This window comes from Scomber japonicus, chromosome 2 (genome assembly GCF_027409825.1).
Source record: "Scomber japonicus isolate fScoJap1 chromosome 2, fScoJap1.pri, whole genome shotgun sequence".
Taxonomy (NCBI): Eukaryota; Metazoa; Chordata; class Actinopteri; order Scombriformes; family Scombridae; genus Scomber; species Scomber japonicus.
The window spans coordinates 21165582-21187461 of NC_070579.1; the positions used below are offsets into that span (position 1 = coordinate 21165582).

Genomic DNA, 21880 nt, shown 5'->3' on the forward strand with positions numbered 1-21880 from the left:
AATAAGACACACCAACACGTTCCAATAAGTTGAACTCTTATTTTAAATCAGATAAAAGACACAGTGAAAATAGACCATACGCTTAGATGGAATTACTCTGGAATTAATGGAATTACTCTATTCTGAAGTTCATTAAAAAAAAAAAGTATGTTGAAGCTGTCATTAAAAAGACCGCAATGGAACCAAAATAATAATGATAGTACATTATTTAAATTATAAATAGTATAGATCATATTCCAACATGACACAAAATGAAATGAGTAAAGGATAAATGAGCACATTGACCTGTTTTCTGCTGATAATCCAATATTGTAAAAAGAGACAAGAAACAAGTGACAGAAGGGTTTTATTAGATGCCCAAATATACAATTTCAGCTATATTTACAAAGCATTTTAATTGAATGAATTGTCTTTTGGTTGTTGGACTATCAAAGGTCCTTTAAATCATAATTCTGTAACTCTGATTTCCACATTATATAAAACTAAAAGCTGCATATATTTCATCAAAACTGTAAAATATTTTATGTATTTAAACAAATAGAAAATCTGTCATTAGACTGACATGAAACATTTACATACATGTGACTTTAGTTTGTCTTTATTGATCCAGCTCATCAGTCTGCAGGTATGTGGAGCAATCAGAGATCTTCTTCACCTGTTTGATGCTCAGAGTGTCAGAGCACATGGGACACACGGTCTCTGTCTCCAGCAGCCTGCAACAAACAGTTCAGTGACCATGAATGAGAAAAGTGAATTTGTAGGCAGCAAACTCGTTGTTTTTCTTGCAGAGAAACTTGTGATTGTAGACTAAATATGAGGCTAGAGCCAGGAGGTGATTAGCTTAGCATAAAGACAGGAAACAGGAGGAGCGTCTAACCTGGCTAAACGGGGGGAAAAAAGCCTCTTTTGTTCAATCTGTACAAAAGCTGAAGTGCAAAAAGCATAAATTGTGGGAGTCACGTGTTAGAGTTGTTTCCTGCATGGGCGAAGTCTCTGCCTGATGAGTATTGACATTTTCTCATCTAACGCTAAGAAAAGCAAAAATACCATTAAATGAAAATGTTGAACTATTAAATTACATCGGAATAGAAAACTAACCAACAGCAAATCAACAGCTGCGGCTGTCTGATTTGAGAAAAAAACAAATCACCAAATGTGTCTTTACACCAAGTGATTCCTTTTTTATTTACACAGTATCTTAAGAGGAAGGGACGTCTTGCACACTGTCTTCACTTGCTCAATGACATGCTTTAATATATACAATGTTTCAGTCAAAAACCTTTAGGTATGTCTTTGACTGAAATGTTGTAAAGCAAGTGAAGACAGTGTGCAGGTGTCCCTTTCTGTTTTTAATATGTATTACTTCACCAACACATCTGTTATAAACGTGTGCAAGTGATCATTTACACAATGTCAAAAGTGTTTTATGGGGAAAAAACAAACACTTTCTGTTTTGAGACCCTAAACCTTTATATTTTATAGCATTAAATACAGTATATTTATTATAGCAGCAATAGCAACCAATCAGGACTGAGTATTATTAGTAGTCATGGTATTAATAGTTTAAATAATAATAAAAAAGTATGCAGGTTGTATCAGCCCAATGAAAGCACTGCAGCTGACTGATATTAGACATTTTGTAGGCTTTGAAACTCAGTCTATCATTCCCATAAGGTGCATCTTTAAAAAAAAAAAAGCAACATTTTTATTTATTTTTTAAAAATCACCTTTTCTCTCTTGGATAGGTTGTTCAAACTTCATACAGGTGTTTGCTTTTAGCTGCTTGTGTGGCACTTACAGAATTAACTGGGAGTAGAGAGCAGGAAATTCACAATGAGGACACACGGACCAGTCTTCTTTCAGCATGTGACGCCCCTGAGAAAATGAAAATGAAGCAAAGACCAGGGACAAAAGGATGAAAATATGAATGTAAGGCAAACTATTTTGTATTATCTACATTCAGCGATTGCCATCTGGTGCGAGTACCGTGGCGATGCAGTAGGGCAGGTTGTTCTTGCAGGAGATGCACAGAAGTTCGTTTTGCGGCAGCTGGAAGCCACAGAAGGGACACGGAGTAGTTTCCTCCTCCAGCTCTGCCGTATCTGGGCGTCTGTGATGCAGATAAATATATTTTAGTAAAGTAAAGATAAGGATTCGGAGGCAGAGGAGGAGATGAAAGAGAGGAAGATGGGGCTGATATTGTGATGGACGAGATGAGAAATCGTATGCGTGAAAAAGAAGCAAGGTCAGGAGAGAGAGTGTGGAAAATGTTCAGATGAGAAAAAATTAAAACCAGACATGGACATGCCCGTCACTCACCGAACCATCGCTTCGATCTTCTTCCTGTATTTCTGGTCGATATCGTTTCGGTACTCTGGTCTCATCAGCATGGCGGCAAAGCTGAAGGCCGAGTTCTTCAGCCCGGCCCGGTGACATTCGATGACTGCTGATGTCAGGATGGGCACGACGTCTGCACACAGACACGTAATATTTCAGATCCAGTCACATTTGAGAGGTTTTCATGTGCTTTTCAGATTAAATGAGTTTTGGAAGAAGGTAAATCCTCCTCGTTGACTCACGTGCAGGAAACTTGCTGATATTGTTGCTGACACGAATGAGCATGCGTGCCCCTTTCAGGTGATCTCCTCTCTTCACATGGATCTACATCAACACGTAGAGTTTATATAAAAACGCTTAATAGTTTGACATTTAAACATTCCTGTCATTGCTTTGACTGCAGTAATCTTTTGTTGGTATGAGTTCAAAGCTGTAATTCCCTTTTCCCTGAGCTAACACATTGCAGGTGTGTCACAACATGTACCAACCTTAACCAGTAGGTAGGAGTGGAGGATCATCAGGTTGGTGGCCATCTCAGCAGGGATCTTTATCTTTTGGGCCTGCAGTTCTGTGTACATGCTGAACAGCAGATCATGGGCGTTACGGTAGTTACCTGTGAGAGAAAAACACACAAAGAAATTCAGGATCAAGGAAACATTCGATTGAGGTTGTATCATATTGTATTATGGCGTTGTTATGGGTGAACAGCTTGGTTAAAGTTCCTACCTGCACACTGCTCTTCTCTGGCGATGATGATGGCAGTGCGTGCGGCCTCTCTGTACTGCTGCAGCGCCATGTACAGACGGAACAGGTACTTGGCATCCTGAGAGAAGGGGAACGGTCAACTGTCACTCAAGGCCAGATTTACATACATGAATGTGTGAATCAATTCATGTCAAATTTAAGGCAACAATTACAACACATCAGAGAACAGGGGTGCCTAAGAAGTGTATTCTTCCAGAAAATTAGCCGTTAAAAGCTGCAGTTCATCATCTGAGATTAACAGGCTTAAAGGAAATCAAAAGTAGTGATGCTGGAGTAGACTTACTTGTAAAATTGGATTTTAATTCCACATTTCCACATGAGGAATCTGTCAGTTATTATTCAATTACGATTTATTTAGATTATTTTTAGAGAAGTTTGTAAAGAGACATTACACAAACCTCTGAGGAAATTAAAAAGATACAATCCCCACAACAACCTTTCCTGAATATTCCCTATCTGTGCTGATTTGCATGTCATGTTTTCATGTAAACTGACACATAAAACAAAGGTGAACTTTTCCAAATCCAGCACATTCACAATCAACTACATGTTTCCTCTCATTTGCACAACTATCTCTTAAATATACATTAGAGAGGAGGGGTGCACTTCTAGGATGGTGTTTGATCAAAGGCACAACATCTGTAGGCAGAAAATACAAGGTGGAGGAAAAAAGACAGTTTCATACCCTACTGCCAAACAACAGAGGCTCTCCACACATTCTGCATAAGGCCTCAAGGTAATATACTCACAAGGATATACTTAACCTATGACACACAAACATACTACCAAAATACAAAACCACAGGTTTGATGGCCAACTGTTTTTCAGAAATGCTTGAATTTGTGGTTTCCAATTAAACATAATTCTTTTGAGTTGAAAAGTTGTACTTGTGTCAATCCCACATTTTCAACTCCACACATGAATGGATAGAAGGACAATAACATTTTAAAAAAAACAGGGCAAAGCTGATCAAACAACTTCAGTGTCTGTCTGTAGACACATACACAAAGGCTACTCACAGAGAGACACTACACAAGCACCACACAAGGAGAAGGAGAGACAGTGAGAGGGAGAATGAGTCATTAATACATCAATAATTAAATGTATCAAAAAGAGGATTTAACACCAGAAATATCACAACAAAATCATGTAGCTGGGAGAGTTACAGCCATCACGTCAAAAAGTAAGAGAGGCAGCTCTGGTGTATAGATTACCTTGGGCATACCGTCACTCTCCCCCATTAGGTAATCTATCAGCTGATTGGTCAGAGAGTTGTCCTTGGCCTGGCCCACCTGAAACACACACACACACATTAACTGAATGATCAATTCATTTAATGCAATCACCGGTACACTCGTGAGTTCTCACCGTCTCAATAGCCATCTCGACAGCCAGGTTGTCATCAGTGTTGGGACACTTCAGAAAGTGCTTCAGAGCCTGAGAGACAGCAAGAGAGACGAAAGACAACTTGGTTGAATGAGTGGATGAGTTATGTACACACATACACCTGCACACACACACAAACTTTAGTGAAAAAATGAGTGGACTAGGTAAATCAATGAATTAATGGCTGACATCTCTTACCCTGCTGTACTGCCCACACTTCTGAAAGAACCTGCCAGCCTGAAGATGTTTCTTCTCTGCCTCAAAGTAGAGAGCGATGCTCTGGTAGTCCTCCTGTGTCGCCTCAGAGCCTGATCCAACAAAATATTAATATTCAACATGTAGACGGCTTTAATGGTTTGGTGGAAACTGCTTTGATTGATTAGCAAATAGTAAAAAAAACAGAATATTTGCATCAAACTGTAAAAGTTTTAGATGCTCCATTCACAAAGATTCACACATACTGACCGATGATGTCTGCATAGACTTCCATCTGCCCGTGCTGCTGAGCCAGCTGGAAGGCCTCGTCATTGCACTGAGACAGCACCAGGAAGTGGATGGCTGAGCCATAGTCGTTTAACCGCAGGAAGAACCTGCAAACACACATATACATATAAAGAAGGTCTTTAACATGAACGCAAATTAAGAATTAATTTGCTTATTAGTCTACTAGTTGAGTGCCAGTAAGTGAAAGGATAAGTTCAGTACAGAAGACAGAAGACGACAAACCAAACAAAACCAAGTAGAAACAGTAAAATGTCACAGTAAAACATCACAGGAAAATATTACAGAAAATGTTAAACGAGGAAGAAAATGATATTAAAAAAACAGACAGTAGAGTGTAGCGCCCTCTAGATTCAATTTTATGTGAGTATCTCAGGACAGCTTAAAACCTCCTTCAAGATTTAGCTGAACTTCTGAATGATAGACTCAATATTATACTGCACTAAAATTCAGCATGTAGACTTCAATCTGATGAAGTTAACATATTACAGTAATGAATTCTAAAAGTGACAATAATGCTGTAATGTACTCAAGAAATGGTAGAAAATGGTTGAATTGTTAATGTGTAATTTTCCTTTAATCTATGTTGTTGTCTACAGATCGACTGAACCCTATTGGAAATGGCTGCATAACATTTTAAAACAGAAACTTAAAGGCTATCTTGTTGTTGCCAGTATAAGGTGATAAATGAGAATAGTTAAATAGGATGCATGAACCATATTATAATGAATGATATTGAATTAGACCAGCTCTAGCCTGTGTAATCACCTTATATGTTGACAGAGACCAAACAAAAACAGAGACTCAAATAAATGTGTAAACCAGCCCAAACGTTTTCTAAAGACCTTCATTTGAGGCTTCAATTCAGGGTCAAAGTTGGAAGTAGGACTTAGATTAGCTTTAGGTAAATTAAGGGTTAAGAAAATGTAGCTAAGAGAGTTACGGTTTGGGATTTGTAGTTGTGTGTATGTGTGTTTATACACCTATGCTCAATTTTGTCGTACCTAGCAACCATCTTTGCTCCGTCAATGCTCTGCGTCTCCCTGACGATGCGGACGGCGTCCTCTGGGTTGTTTAGGTGGTCCAGCAGCACACGGATCACGTTGTCCCAGTCTTTAGCACTTTCATAGGCTTGTGCTGCATCCTTATACCTGGTGGACATTACATGCACACATTAGATCAGCTTCTCTATTAATGCTATGATTGTCTTCAGTAGAGACAGGCAGAGAACTTACTTGCCGTCCGCCTCCTTGGCCTTGGCGTACTGCAGGTAGATCTTGGGAGAGGAGACGTGCGGGAGCAACTCTCCCACCTTTGACCTGTGCATTAAATCACAAAATAGAATTACATCAGGAAAGGAGACACACGTGCAGATGTGAATGTTGAGGTGTGTTGATGCTTGTCTCACCAGTTCTTGCACCGAATGTAGACCAATGCAGCCTTGTCAAAGTACTGTCCTTTTTCATAGAGCTGAGCAGCTTCAGAATATTGCTGTAAGAAAGAAAAGAAACACAGAAGATGATATGAATAAAAATGCATAAAACAGGCTTTAACTCAAACACCCAAAGATTTAGTTGATGCTACATATGAAACACACACAAAGACCTTATTTTCTATAATCTCCCTCTAATCTATCATAAAATAAGGCTGTGTCCTACCTTCATGCTCTCCAGTATGGCTCCACATTCCTTCTTAAGAACTCTGCTTGGGTGCTGAGTAGCTTGGGCGGCTCCTCTCCTAATGTCGCCCATCCGAATGGACATCCTGGCTACACCTGCCTGGCACGTCTCATTGTGCTCCTGGAACTGCACAGCAACAAAGAGACAGAGGAAAGTGAGGACAATACACAGACGAAACTTTGAAATAAGCACAATTACAATAGCTGGATTTCATTACTATTACTTTAGGAAAATAAAACAATGTGGTGTGATAAGCATAGTGGAAACAAAGCTCTTACTTTATTATCGTGGGTCATGCCTTTCTCATAGTGTGCCAGAGCATTCACATAGTCTCCACTGCAAAGAGAGATACATTTAGATACAGTGTACATGGATCAGGCCCACTGAATAGTATGCTGTCCACTCACTGACCACCTTTCTCTACAAAAACTGAAAATGCATGTTTAGTAAAAGTAGAATATATGGCAGAGCTGCAGAGTTGTATTTGATTACATTAGACCACACAGGTGTTCCTAATGAAGTGCTTGATGTGTGTGTGTGTGTGTGTGTGTGTGTGTGTGTGTGTGTGTGTATGTATTTTATGTGTATGTTTAGGCTGTCATCGGCTACAGACTTAGGTCCAGTTCACTTGGTACGGCTTGGGTGGTTAAGGTTAGGTTTGTGCAAGTAGTGGTTAGAGTTAGGGTTAAGCAAAGTCCCCAGGAAATCAATGTCCCCAAAAGTGACCATGGTCTGATGTGTATCTGTGTGTGTGTATGTGTGTGTGTGTGTACTTACATAAACTCCAAATGGACAGCATATTCTTTGGATATAAAGGGAATCTGGTCCTCTGCTAACCTCTTGGCTAACATAAGAGCGCTGTCCCAATGCAACAGGTCTCTTCTCATCTAACACACACACACACACACACACACACACACACACACACACACACACACACACACACACACACACACACACACACACACACACACACACACAGGTTTGAATTTGAGCTTGAAGTTCAAAATCCAACTTAATGATAATCTAATAAGTAAGGAATTACATAACTATTTCCATCTAATATCCAAGTAAGTCTCATACACTTTTTACTCTGTTTTTTGTTTTGTTTTTTACCTCCAGGGCAGCGATGGGGCAGCTTGAAGACAGATAGTGGTCCTGAGCCAGGTTGTATTCACCCAGAAACATGGCCAAATGGCCTGCCAGTAAATTCATGTCCTCTATACCCTGGAAAGAGAGACGAAAAGACAGACAGAGAGAGAGAGAGAATGAGAGAGAGATACACAGAGAGGAAGACTGTTGTTCCCAAGTTGTGTTTGTTATGAGGAGTGTCTGATATAAAAAAAAAACTTTGTGTGAGTTGTACCTGGATGCCCTGCAGTGACAGGACCATGCCCACATTGCCACTCATGCGGTAGACTTGGATGGCCAGCTCGACCTCCATGTGGACAAGACAGGCTTTGCCTAACTCGGCCCAGTCTGTGTCAGTGCCTGCTGACTTACACAGATCACAAGCTTCATGGAACCTGGGCAGGAAAACACACAAAAACATACATTATTTCTCCTTTTGATAAATGTCTTCCATTAACTGAAATGTTTTTTCAAAAGGAGTAATGTGACGGGAATGGAGCGTGGGACAAGACGAAACCCACTTTTCTGTTCAGTCGTAAAACAAGTAAAACACTAAAAATGTTAGACGGTTTGGTTCCACTGCATCGTGTTAAACAAAACTAATTGATAACCATTGTTTGCATATTTGTCTCATAGATGTGAACACATTAACGCCTCATCAGTTTGCACACACTGTTCTTTAATAACTGTGGTCTCCAAAAATGGTGGATATAGGAATAGGAATGGGGTCTATCATTTTTTTCCTCTGATTTTAGCATATATAATTTTTTTAATCTTAAAGCAGATTTGGACAAATTCAACCCGGACTTTGTGTTGGTTTATTTAACAATTGTAACTGACTGAATAAATAGCCGTTTACAGAGCTATATTCATTGACTCAGTATTATTATTCTTGTCCTGAGCCACAGTACAATTAATACAAAACCACATAGAAACTAACACAGGACCTGTAACACGTGTAACATAAACCACATTGGTTGCTGACAGGTACAAACCTTGTATGTCCAAAATCAAATAAAAATGAAATGGATCCAATGCAATACTGAGATTTAGTCACAGGCTCTTTTTTAATACTTTTCATTGGTGAAATAGCATTGATTTATGAAAAAAATAAAATGTCAAAATATGGAGATATGAGGTTTCTGCCCAACAATCATTATACACTAAATTAAATTAACTGTCAACAATATCACGGAAAGCCTGTACTGGTGCTGTGCTTTGTCTTTTTTTCATTTCATTTTGTCTCATGAGATACTGTGTTTATAAAAAGTGAGAGTAAAATATTTTAAAAACCTGTAAATGAAGAATACGAGTCCCTATTCAATATCTATACACAAAAAAAGAGACATTCTTTAACACATTTACTGCCACCTGAGACGTCTATGAAGCACATCAGGAAGCTTGGACATATTCTACCAAGTCTTTCCCACCAGAAGTACACACAGCATCAGGTAACAGTATCTGCAGCCTGGCTCACCTCTTGAGCATGAGTGCCTGGGCGAGCTGCTCGCTGAGCTCCGGCAGTGGTTCCTCTACTGTGCTAGTGGAGTTCTTGAGGAAGGAGTGTGTGCTCATGGCCACGTTGCTGGTCTTGCCGCTCGCCGTCTGACACGTCAGCTCCCCGTTGTGCAGCAGCAAAGGCTTCTGGGAATAGAGGAGTGCAGTGCTCCCCACTAACACCACTCGTGGGCCTAGGCAGACAGAAAGAGAGAGAAGGAAAATACAGTTTAAAAGAACGCTCTTGTTATTTCTTTCTGCACACTGTATGTCAGATCTTTGTAAAGGTTAAAGTGTCTGGGTCAGTTATCACTATTTGTGTGTGTGTGTGTATATGTGTGTGCATCTCCTTACCATATATGGTGGTTTTGTGCAGGGCGTAAGTGTAGACCTTGTCATCATCATATGCTACAAACACTCCTCTGTCAGCGTGCCAGTTGTCCCACAGCACTCCAGTGATGGTGGGAGAGAAGTTGGGGAGCTCAAAGCAGGAGTTTGTCGCCTAGATGGACACACACACACACACACACACACACACACACACACACACATACACACACACAAAATAGTCTCAAATGCATTCAATATTTGGTGGAATCAGACAGTTAATGGCAGGTAATCTAACTGTGATATGTGTGAATGTGTACACTGTCTTTTTTCTGTCCTGCACTAGTTGTTTAACTGTACATATATATCCTGTTAATACACACACATAGTTTTTTAATGCTCAAATTAATATATATTTGTTAGTTACATATTCATTGTTAGCCCTCTTATGTTACATTCATGTTTTTACATTATTTTATGTCCTCATATGTACTTTTTTTTTTAGCATGTAATATACTTAGTTGTAAAGCTATTTACAACAAGCTAGGTGAATTTCTTAACTAAAAAGGTGCTACACAAATACAGTTATGGTTATGATTATTATTATTATTAGTTGTAGTAGTAGTAGTTTTACCATTATTACCATACCTCTATTCATTTTCTGCTTTTTTGCACACACTTACTAGTAGATCACACAACCCCACTACAGATTGTCTCTTTCTTACACTGTTATGTCTGTGTTGTTTATTGCTTTTCAGTTCATGTTTGGGCCAAATTAAAATCTGATTCTGATATTTTGTTGTTGTTGGGTTTTTTTAACACTTTATTTGTAATTTTCCAATTATCATATAAAACAATCATATTTCCTGTTTTACAAATAACCAAAGAAAAAACAATCCCAAGACTTATTCCTAACTCCATTACTTATTGATTGTTTGCTTATTTATTGCATCTTGTCTTAGCATTTTATTTTATCACTGGGTGCTTAATTACTGGCTTTTATCAAAGTGCAAATTACTGTAAACCTTACCATTGTATTGTATTTTCAGATGTGCCAAATAATCATTTGATACTCACATTTGCAGGAGAGAGCAGGAAGCCGCCATTCTTGTCGTCAATGAAGACCAGCCGTGTGCCGTTCAGGTCAGGGAAAACCTTCCTCACACCCACCGAGTGGCTGTAGCTGCTCACAGTCTCCCAGTCCTCCACCAAGACACACACCACGTTACCTAACTGAGAGAGAGACAGAGACATTCATTAGCGAAAGAGAAAATTTCACGGCCACATAAGAAAAACAAAAAGAGGCAGAATTAATAAGAGATGGGAGGGAAAGACATTGTCAGATGAGAGGATTTAGAGGAGGTGGAACAGTAGGACACACTTCTTCAATCCACAAAACTGAAACATTTCATAAACACTCACTTTCACAAATTTCAGAGGTTGTTTTTTTTTCTATAAATGTCAATAAAAGTTGGTGATGACAGGAAGAAAAAAAGATATTATAAGCCTCATATTTCAAGATTAGCCCTTCCTTGATCTTTGATGATAATGACAATTTACATCCCAGACTGAGCCTTACATCAGTGCCATAGTAGAGGAAGTCAGCGGTGAGCGCATGGCACAGGATCCGTCCTTTTCTGTCATCATCTGGAAACAACTTCATCTGCTTCTTCTCCTCCTGGTCTTGGCCTTCAATCTACAACAGACAAACACACAGAGACTCATGCTCCACAAAAACAGTAAAGGGTGAAGTCTTTTCATTTATTACAAACTGGTCAGTGAAAAAAGAGCAAAGTGCTGACACCTACACATACAGATGACTTACCATGTGTAGCTGCACTTTTCCCTCAAACAGCGCTGCTGCGTAGTCAGAGTTAAGGCACATGCTGGCTATCGTCCCCAAATACTCGATGTCCTTCAGTTTGTTAAAACCTGAACAACACACAAAAACAGTTAAGTAAAACACACACACACACACACACACACACACACACACACACACACAACCTAATAATAATTATCCCATCACGCACCAGGTTTTTGGTCTAACAATGCGTAGAACCAGGCTCTGTTATTCATTCCAACAGCCACATGGTACGGTCCCACTGCGATGAAAGTGGGCTCGACGTCCACTTGTATGGCCACAGGTTTCTCCTGAAAAACACACAGCAGCAGAGAGCAATGAAGGACACTGAATCTTGTGAGAGTTTAACCCCAACTAGCTAACCTGAGCTCACTTATGTCTCATCAATACTTTAGACATTATTATTATTTATTTTTGTGTCATAGCTTGTACATGATCTCCTTAAACTTTGGTTGTTTTACTATCTATTATCTCTAATGAGGAGATTATGTATTCAGTTTTGTTCGTTTGTTGTCTGTTAGTTGGCAGGACAATAGCTACAAAAATGTCATTAAAATTTGGTGCAAAATGTAGCTGTGGATTGTGGTGTTGACACACATATCTGTGTATCTCTAAAGTAGAACATTTTCTATTTCTTAAAATATTGATTATTAATTATATTAATTATAATGCAGGTGGAGGTATGTACACTGAGTTATTTATTGTTGTACTGCTGGATTAATTTGTTCCTTCTCTAAAATAAATTGTGTGTGTGTGTGTGTGTGTGTGTGTCTGTGTGTCTGTGTGTGTCTGTGTGTCTGTGTGTGTATGTATGTATGTGTGTGTGTGCTCTCACCCCATCCACCTGGTTGGACACAGTGACCTCCAGCAGGGAGGTGAGGTAAGCTAGCCGGGTACCAAAGCTGTCACCCAGGATTGGCAGCTTGGTCAAGAAGACATGGAGTATCCCTTTCTGTGTGGAAACCGCCAACAACTGTCCATCATCTGTCCAGTTCAGCTGGTCCAGACCTGCAGGAGGAGTGGGAGGCAGATAGGGGTGGAGTTAGTGGTCTATTCAAGACAGGTCTTTCACAGTGTGCCTGGAAATTTCTCACCTTTAGTCTCATCATCTAGCCGAACTATACTGCTCATAGTTTTAAGGTTAGACAGATCCTGGATCTTTATGCTGCAACAAGAAACACATAAGGCAAGTTTTTTTTTCACGTTACCAAATATAACAGAACAGAGTGGCAGTGGTGTCTCTTTTAAAAGGTGATATCTACCTGTTGTCCCCACAGGAGGCAGCCATGTTTAACACTGGTGAGATGGCCACACTGTTGAGGCTGTCTTTATGGTTCTGAGCCTGGTAGAGCTCATGCCCTATCTCCCTGATATGGGTGGAAATAACCACAAAGTACCCCAAGGAGAAACCAATCAGTATATATCCATCCCCGTACCTGGAGGTGACAGGAAGAAGGGAGAACTCATTTTCATATCGATGTCACACTACCATGATTCAGTGTCTGTTTTATGGTGTTGCGGTGTGTGAGTAAGCATGTGCAGTACCAGCGGTATGACACAATGTTCCCATAGTGACGCTGAAAGGTCAATTCTATCCGGTTCTCAGGGTCGTTGACGCTGAATAGCATCAGAATTTTCTTTTCCACAGACACACTCACCTAAATGCAAACATATCATAACATAATACTGCATTACTTTTACCCACAAGGACTTCAAATGTTTAATTCAAGTAATGTACTGATTTAATATATTTTCACAATCAAAGCAGGTAGCCTGTGGTAAATGTTGAGACCCAGATTTACAAATTTAAACAGGAGAAACTTCAACTAAAGACACTGCTGTCACTGCTCATTTGTTTTTAGCATAAATACAGAATGACAGTATAGACACTTAGTAATTTAGTGTGTCAGAAAACACACAAACTTACAGTGCCCTCTCCTTGCGAGGATCTTTCATCTGTCTTCATCACCGAAAAGCAAATTTCAGCAGGCTCACCACGTAGCGTTGTCTAGCAAAAGGTAAAAAAAGATAAAATGGATCCATTTTAATCCCTTTTTTCTTATCCCATCTCCTTTAATTACTGACATTGTGCTGAGATGACACTTGTTTGCTGTTCATACATTCCTGAAAAACTTCTCAGCTTGTATTTGTTTACCTTGTACTGAAGGCCACTGTAGGATTACCAGCTGTATTTACAAACAATTTTTTGTAATGTGACCTGAGTGAAACTCAGTGTGGCTGATGCACCTTTTTCAAGTCCATAGCAACAATTATACAATATAGCTACAATCTGATGTGAAAACAATATAGTTTCATGGCAAATGAGACACTGACATCATTGTGTTTATGTCTGTAACGTGTGGCTACCTGTCTGATGGTGTCTCCCTCGTGATTGCTGACGCTCAGAGTGTTGTCGTCACTTCCGAGAGCCAGCAGATTCTGACTACTCCAGCACCCACAGGTGATCTTCTTGGTGTGTTTACCTAGCATGTGTGGGAAGGGGAGGGAGAGATAAACAGTACAGCAAAATGAAGAATGTAGGTGTACAAAACGAGAAGTATCTGTGCAGTTGTGTCCGTATTACCCAGTACAGGAATCTTGCGTGAGGTCTGCTGATTGTAGATCAATAGGTTTCCTTTGGCTGTCCCAACTGCCAACAGAGGGCTGGTCTTTGACCACAGGATGAAGGACATCTGATCTCTGCTGAAACAAACAACAGCAGCAAACAAATCAAGAGTGTACAAAGTGTTTACTCATCATCCGACTGTTACTACAGTCTAAAAAAAATGTGCCTGATGCTTCTTGTACCTCATTCCGCTGTCTATCTGGGATGTTTTATTCACGCTGGCATCCCAGAGGAAGATGGAGCTAGATTTTGCAGCTATCACCGCCAAAATGTCCCCATCTTTATCCCAGTCCATTCCCACACAGCGTCTAGGAGGAGCAGCAGAAAGTAAAGTAACAGTAACTAACAGTTCCTCATAACATCTTTTTTTAATTAGAAAAAAATGGAGAAAAAAAAACCCAACAGTTTTCACACTTACCCTGGGAGGTTGAGCTCAGTCCACTTGTGTCCATGTCGATCAAATATTTTCACAGTGTTGTCTTGTCTGTATGATCAGAAACATTTTAGTTTTAGATACTGTGCTGATGTAAATCTTGTATAAAGTTTTCTTAGCTACATTTCCTACCACAGCATTTTACTCACCCGGCAACAGCGATATAATTACCAGTGTTTTTCTGCCACTTATACAGTAGGTTACCACCTGCCCAAGCTTTGTCAGCAAGGATGAAAACGCTCTGTGAACACAAACGGTCACTGCCGATTAACATGGTTTTATTGATAAAAAGGCATTCAAGCTGCATTCATATTTTTCACCAAATGATGTAGCATACATTTTCACCTACCCAGTGAGATTAATCAAAAGACAGGTTCACTGTTATTCAAGTCTATCTTAAAACAACAATCTGGTGCCCAAACCTCTTAGTCATACATACATTTTGAACACCCTATATTTCAGCATTTTTGATGGACATAAAACTTAAAATCATAGTAAAATAAGATATAAGTATTTGTTGACAATGCTGCTTTACACCTGATAACTCAACTTTGGGCAGTTTTATTGGGGTTATAATAACATACTTTGTTTAAGATAACACTTGGCAAGTTCTCAAATCAAATAAAGCAAACAGAAAAAATGTTATCTTAGCCATAACCCTCACATGGTCAAGCAGTTACAACATTCGCTGACAGTGGTAGCAGCATCTCTTATGAAACAGTATTTATGAGCAACAGGTGTACAGTAACAAGATGAAGGCAAAATACAGCTTGACAAACATTTATTCACTGAGTGTAAACAGTAGGTCATTTAGGCAGCTGAAATTAGTTAAACCAGTGGTTCTCAGAGTGAGGTCCTGGGACCATCAGGGGTCCCTGAGGGTGTTCCAGAGGGTCCCCAGCATAATTTACTCTCACTATAAGTCCATCCATAAGTAACACAATAACATAATGTGTGACTATTTTGGTCATGCTTTCTTTCAGTAATTAAACATTTAAAGACAACAATCTCATCAGATGGGGGACCCAGGCTGTGACACAAACTAAACTTATCAAATGGGGGTCTGTGGTCTAATCTGTGTCAGTTTAAGGGTCCATGGTGAAAATGTTTGAGAACCCCTGAGTTAAATTGTCTCAGATTTGACAATATAGAGAGAGAGATATGTACGCTGTTTAAAATGTTACAGGGATGAGCTGGCCCAATAGCATTATCTAACAGAGGATACAACTTTGACACACTGTGTTAGGATTATACGACTGTGTGTATTCGTTCGTTAGTTGACTTCTTTAACACAATATTCGTGTTTTTAGTAAAAAGTCAACCTTACTGTAATTAACGCTACCGTTAGCAGGAGGCTACATACAGCAGCTAACGTTACTCCCTGTTTTCAAAGTCAACATCGTAATAAATAAATAAAACAGAAACATTTTTCGATTATTTTGCTGGTACCGACCTTCATCTTGATGACATTCAACCATTTAAACTTTCAATCGGTCCTTTTTCTGCTTAAAACAGCTCCGACATCACTGCTGTGCGTATCCCACAATGCTTCACTCTCAAGCGTCTAAAGAAAATGTCATAGCAACAGTCATCAGCCAATCAGGTAGGTGGATCCAAAGCAGAGTCCGGGTGTATATAGCGGGCTCTTTTAAAACGGTGAACAGGTCTGAGTTAAGACTAATCTTAAGCTACCTATTGCAGATGGAAGAAAGCAGGATGCCAGAAAATATAGCAAAAAAAGTGGTTCAGTTTGTTTTCAAAAACTTCCAGTCCACCCACACTGCATTTAACACTTCTTGTCCAATAACAATGAGTCAACTCAGGACTCAGGACATTGCAGCTCAGCCACTGGGAATGAACAAAACAGTTAATATTTAGAAAATGTTATTGATAAATGATGTATTGTATTGTATTGTATTGTACACATGAATATTTTAAGTAAGTGACCTTTTGCTGAACTTACTGCAGTTAGGGTTTTCTTGGTAGACTTGCTAAAAAGACTATACATGTGGCAGATATCCACTTGATATGACTAACTCAGACTGCTGAAGCCTCACATAAGCTCTGGCTAAACTTTTAAATGCATTTTGTACTAAATGACTATCTGGACACACTTTGGATTTTGGCCTATTCACTTACATTAAAATCATAGTTGAGGAAGATCTTTTAATAGCCAGTATGAACAGGATGAATGATTACTTCGTTCAGTGTTCATTTGGACACATGACTGTTGTTTTAAGACAAACTTGAAAAATTGTGACTCTATCCTTTAAATGATCCATTTAGGAAGATAGGTAACATTCAATTCAAACATTCATTTATAGTATGTGAAAAAAATACACTTAAATTAATCTACACCCTCTGTAGTTACCAACACTGTAGACAAATACAGTACCTGACTTACTAATTTCAAAACAATAACTTAAAACTTATTGTTTTGCTTGTTTTAGGATTACCTCATTATTTATTTATTTATTCATTCATTTATATCTGTGGATGAGTCTGTGTTGATACATCTGTTTTTTTGCAATGCTGTAAACCAAATTCCACATAGGACAATAAAGACTTTACTCGACTAATGGTAGAATAGCTCCACAATATGTTTCTATTGCAGGATGGTCTTGTGTACATTGTCAGCAATGATGGATGCTGGATTCTATGTAACTTTAATTTTCTGAGTCTGGAGAACAGAGTCATCATTAACACCTGTGCTTTTCCTACATGTCAAAGTGTCTGCTGTGAAAAAGGCTTATTGTTACATTTTTTGTTCTTATACTCCTGAACAAGGTACTTCATCACAGTCAACATGATTTGGATTTGACATCTACCGTACAAAGACTGAATCCTGACATGTAGCATAAATGGATAAAACTGAACAGATTGTGCAGCAGAAACAACAGAGGATGTTTAAACGTCTCTCTGTGTTTCCATCCCTCTGCAGAAAATCTATTCAGGAGCAGCATGTAAAGGGAGCCTTGAGGTATTATATTGTGTACATAATCTCTGAGTGTGTAGCCAGCTGTGTTTGTTGAGGAGATACTCTATGCACACAGATTTGAGCTCTACATCTGTCCTAGTGATCCTGATGGGATTCTGTATAGTAAACAACTGCAGTAAACTGGGAGCACACGCTGTTAATAACAATACAGACATTTATTAGATGTTTTATGGAGTCGAACTTAGTGAATAGTGGATGTGATATTTTCTATTGCCAAAGTACCTTCATGTGCAGTGTCATCTCACTGAATATATGATCCCATCTGGTGTAGGTCCAAGTGTAGCTCGTTAACATCCTGCAGTGCTGAGACTACTTGTAGAATAAAAATCTGACAAGCATGAACACTGGTCTCAGTTGACTCTTTTAATGGTGGTACCAGACAAACAAAGCAGTGCAATAACCAGATGTTGCTTCCCATGTGAAATTATGGTTTGCCAGCTGTGGGAAACTTATCACAGAAGGCAAAATATACAGTACAAACTAACATTTTCACACCTATTAAACAGAATTTGTACATGCTTGTGAACTGTAAAATAAAGCATGACAGCTCTTGTTTGTTTTACTAATATAAAGATTGTTGTTGCACAAATCATAACCACATGACCCTGCTTTTAAGTCTAGAAAAAAATTCAGTTTCTCTATTAATTGATTCACTCCATCATCATTCATCTTCCATTGGAGGTCCCAGGACCATGCAGAGGAAACAACATTGAATCCAGACACAACTACTTACAGCTAAAACTAAGATGTTATATGAACTGCAGTGATTGACTCACAGTGTGGTGAACTTGGTGTGTGATCTGTCAATAGTAAACAGTTTTCAGAATGTACAGGCAGCATGATTATAACTCATGTGTCATATCCCTACAAAAGATACCATGAATATACCATTTTCTGTACACTTTATGTAAATTCTGTAATTTTGGTACAGCAAATGTATCATTGTGTTTCCACTACATATCCAGAAGAGAGCAGTCTTGTACAATTCTTATGACTTTTCTCTTTTTACTGCTTCCTTACACTGATATAATTCATAATCTGTTTTGTTTTATTTTATTTATGCTGTTGTCCTGTAAGTGCTTAGTGATGCTATTTGGAAGACAGGAAACACTGAAAATGCTTACTTATCATTCTCATGTCCATATGAAATAAGTCAATTGCTCCTTTTCTTTTGTAATTTCACTGTTTAAGAAATAGGGCAGAAGAAGACTCTGATCTTTTGTACTTTCTTACACATTGATGGAAAGCTGACATCTTTATTTTTCCTGTACAAATGCCAACTGTATGACACAAATATTTCTCTCTGTGCTCCGGCATGCCGAAGCAGAATACACCCTGCTGACTCAGATCTCATCAAGATGCACCAGAGGGGGAAGCTGTATGATTTCCAAGCAAAATTGTAAAATTAGAGCACAGAGATAGAAAAAAAAAAACAGATGAAAAATGAATGTTTTGTGAGAAATTAAACCCCCGAGCAAATATGCAGTTGAATGCAATGCAGTACATTTGTGTTACACTTATTGTATCAATCTCACCACAAGGTCCATTTAGTGGCTGGAGCCTTAAATTGTAACACATGATCTTTCTCAGCAGTTGGAGAGGCCTAGCTGTTGTGGGAATGTTCATTTGGACCACTTTAAAGACTTCATTAATCAGGTTTCCTTTCATGTTTGTGCTTTCAATCCTTTGTGTGCTTTGTCCTTGGCGGGCAAAGTGCTTATTAAAGCCACAATTGGGAATCAGTTGCCAACTTTAACAGTGAGTGAAATGGAGCAACACATCACTTAGTAATGATATGACAAACTGCTGAACCAAAATCCAGATCAACTTTTAGGAAAAGAGTTCAGGGGGTTAAAATTTTCTATGTGTACTTGAGTCTTTTATATACAACTTTTATTCATATTTATTACTCTTTGTAATTGTAAATTAATCCCCATTTATTTTGAGGCTTTATGTGCTTGGGGTGGGAAGTGGGTATAAAGTGATTAGAGAACATCCCTAATAATCCACATATTGAGAATCCAGTTTGTCAGTGGATATGAACATGATGAAAATGTACTGTGTTTAGTGTGTCTGAATACAGGTGTTAAAGATCATCCCAGGCAAATGAGTCCCATGAGCATAATTCTCTGTTAGATCTCAACAGAAATCTGCTCAAATCAGGGCATCATTTAACCTGCTAGAAAGCCCTGGGGCAAAAATGAGCCATAGGCTCTTATCTAGCATAAGCATAGCTATTTTGCCTGGGGTTTGTGATAATTTGGTTATCCAAAAGTTTTAAAGCATTATGCACCACGTAAGAAAGATATCTGAGGAAATACTGGAGATCTTAACAAGATTTTGACAACTAGGGGACATAGGGCCTTTTTACAAGACAGGGCCTAAAATTGTGTAGGATGACAAGATCTGCCTCACATAACCAACCATTGGCATTCAGGGTGCTACAGGGTCTGTCTTTGTCAGCATTGGCCCAGATATACACATTAAAATGGTCCAATTGTGTTTGACAAAATATTAAGATTTTTGAAATGCATCTGTGATGAATACCAATAATTACAAATTTTCTTTTGCAAAGTTGAGATATAAACCTCAGGATTTACCAGTTAAACTACTGGAAATAAATTACATGACACAAGTCTACACAAAGTGATTAAAGGCCTAAAGCTGGTGAATGAGGGGCAGTGTTATAACTCTATTAGTGGTAATTACGCCGCCTGGTTAACCCTCACATACTGTTCATATTCTGAGTCATAACTAGTCTCTACACCAATTCACATTCATAAATTCCCCATCAGTCATTAATAAGTGTTATAGAATATGGTGAATACATAATTTTTTACAGGTGATTTTTAAATTTGTATTAATAAACACGGGTCAATTTTGTAAATTTGCATAAAGAAATGTGTATCAGCTGCATAAAAAATAAAAAAATGATGCATTTTATTTCCATTTTTTTTATACTGTGGCTCACATTAGGAAAGGTCCAGCTAAAACAAATGTGTATAGGGTGTTTTTACAACTCTCAAATGTAAAAATGAGTCAAATTTGACCCTGAACAGTATGTAAGGCTTAATGCAGATGTGTACATGTCTGTATAGCACTGACGCCTCATACCTCTACATCTGAATGATGAACATGTGGAGTCAGACAGTCCAGCACTTTCCGTCTCCCTCTTGTTCCTGTCAGACCTGATGGACTCAGGCACTGTTAAGGCAGTGAGACAAGGTCACTGGCGTCATTTCCCAGTGCCACAGGAGGCGCTTTGTCAGAGCCGGTATGATTTACAGCTTCTCCTGCAATAAATAAGAGTGAATCAGCTGGGTACTGGCTGCAGTCCCGGGGTAAAGTATCTGTAAAATGTGAGCATTCCTCTTCCTCATACACTTCTCTCTATTCTCTGAAAGCTTCAACACACTCCTGTGTTTCTGGCTCAGGCTGCAGCTTTTAAAGTTGGAACATCCTCACTTAAGAATAATGAGTGTTCATATTAACCTTCAGGCTCAAAACGGTTCAGAATATTAATTCAGCAGCAAAACTTGCATAAACCCCACAGAAACCTCTGACCCACAAAGGCCGCTACCAGAGCTGCACTTATAAACACACACTTTTACACTGTGACAGCATGTATCGTGTGTGCAATGACAATAAAGCTTCTTTATCTTTATAGTTATATGCTTTTGTGATGAATGGAACCTGTCCACAAAACCATCTGTAACATAAACATGATCTAGCTGTTATTGTTAAACTGTTGTGCATGTATTTTACATAAGAAAAAACAAACAAAATGTTTTAAATCACATCTTGACTTTAATGTATAAAATACCAATAACAGCATATTACAGCAGCATATATAGTACATACATAATTTATACTGTAAAAGAAGAAGTGTAACATTCTGGTAGAAAAAAGAGGTGATGAGCAGCTGCACCATTTCTCACCAACGGTCACTTTTATTACACCTCTTCTTCATCTTAATTCATGGTACAAAAGGAAAGCATACAATAACACATAGTATATTGAGTGAGCATTGTGTAATATACAGCATAATGCAATTAGACTACATAAAGATTTGATATTTATTTATGAACAGAATATACACTAATGTATAGTGTCATTTGGAATGTCTTTATCTTTTCATTTTAACCTCTGACCTAAATCAAACTCTCCAAATATGTCGACACACTGGAGGTGAAGTGCTTCTTTTTTCTCTGATCTAAAGAGAATTATTCAAAATACCCCAAATAAACAGCATGAATGTGTGAAGGGGAAGAAAATAGAATAATGCAGCAATGCATTAGGCTTGAATAAACTGATTTTTAGATGTCATGCCGGCAAA

General features: G+C 38.6%; 1 protein-coding gene across 2 annotated transcripts; it reads right to left on the bottom strand.

Moving 5' to 3' along the window:
• Positions 1-349: 349 nt before the first annotated feature.
• Positions 350-16090, bottom strand: wdr19 (WD repeat domain 19). Of its 2 annotated transcripts, none has more exons than XM_053336983.1 (36): positions 16000-16090; positions 14696-14787; positions 14532-14597; positions 14296-14421; positions 14072-14187; positions 13855-13970; positions 13415-13495; positions 13033-13145; positions 12750-12923; positions 12582-12652; positions 12323-12495; positions 11657-11777; positions 11449-11555; positions 11203-11319; positions 10701-10856; positions 9651-9798; positions 9277-9490; positions 8035-8194; positions 7785-7895; positions 7446-7555; positions 6947-7004; positions 6648-6794; positions 6398-6480; positions 6225-6308; positions 5994-6140; positions 4954-5078; positions 4687-4796; positions 4471-4539; positions 4317-4394; positions 3064-3160; positions 2826-2950; positions 2580-2661; positions 2320-2470; positions 1987-2110; positions 1799-1875; positions 350-713 (listed from the first exon to the last, which is right to left on the bottom strand). In XM_053336983.1, exons 1-36 carry the CDS (start codon positions 16003-16005, stop codon positions 599-601), a joined length of 4050 nt encoding a protein of 1349 aa, XP_053192958.1. In that variant the 5' UTR covers positions 16006-16090; the 3' UTR covers positions 350-598. The 2 variants fall into 2 exon arrangements, with proteins under 2 accessions (XP_053192958.1, XP_053192951.1); XM_053336976.1 differs by having other exon boundaries at positions 14072-14190.
• Positions 16091-21880: the final 5790 nt, after the last annotated feature.

What these genes read in the sequence shown, in the direction of transcription:
- wdr19 (XM_053336976.1), bottom strand. An exon ending in TGTCCAACCAGGTGGATGGG is followed by an intron (nt 11,778 to 12,322) that starts GTGAGAGCACAC and finishes TGTGTTTTTCAG; the next exon opens with GAGAAACCTGTGGCCATACA. An exon ending in GCCCCATCGCTGCCCTGGAG is followed by an intron (nt 7,556 to 7,784) that starts GTAAAAAACAAA and finishes TGTGTGTGTTAG; the next exon opens with ATGAGAAGAGACCTGTTGCA.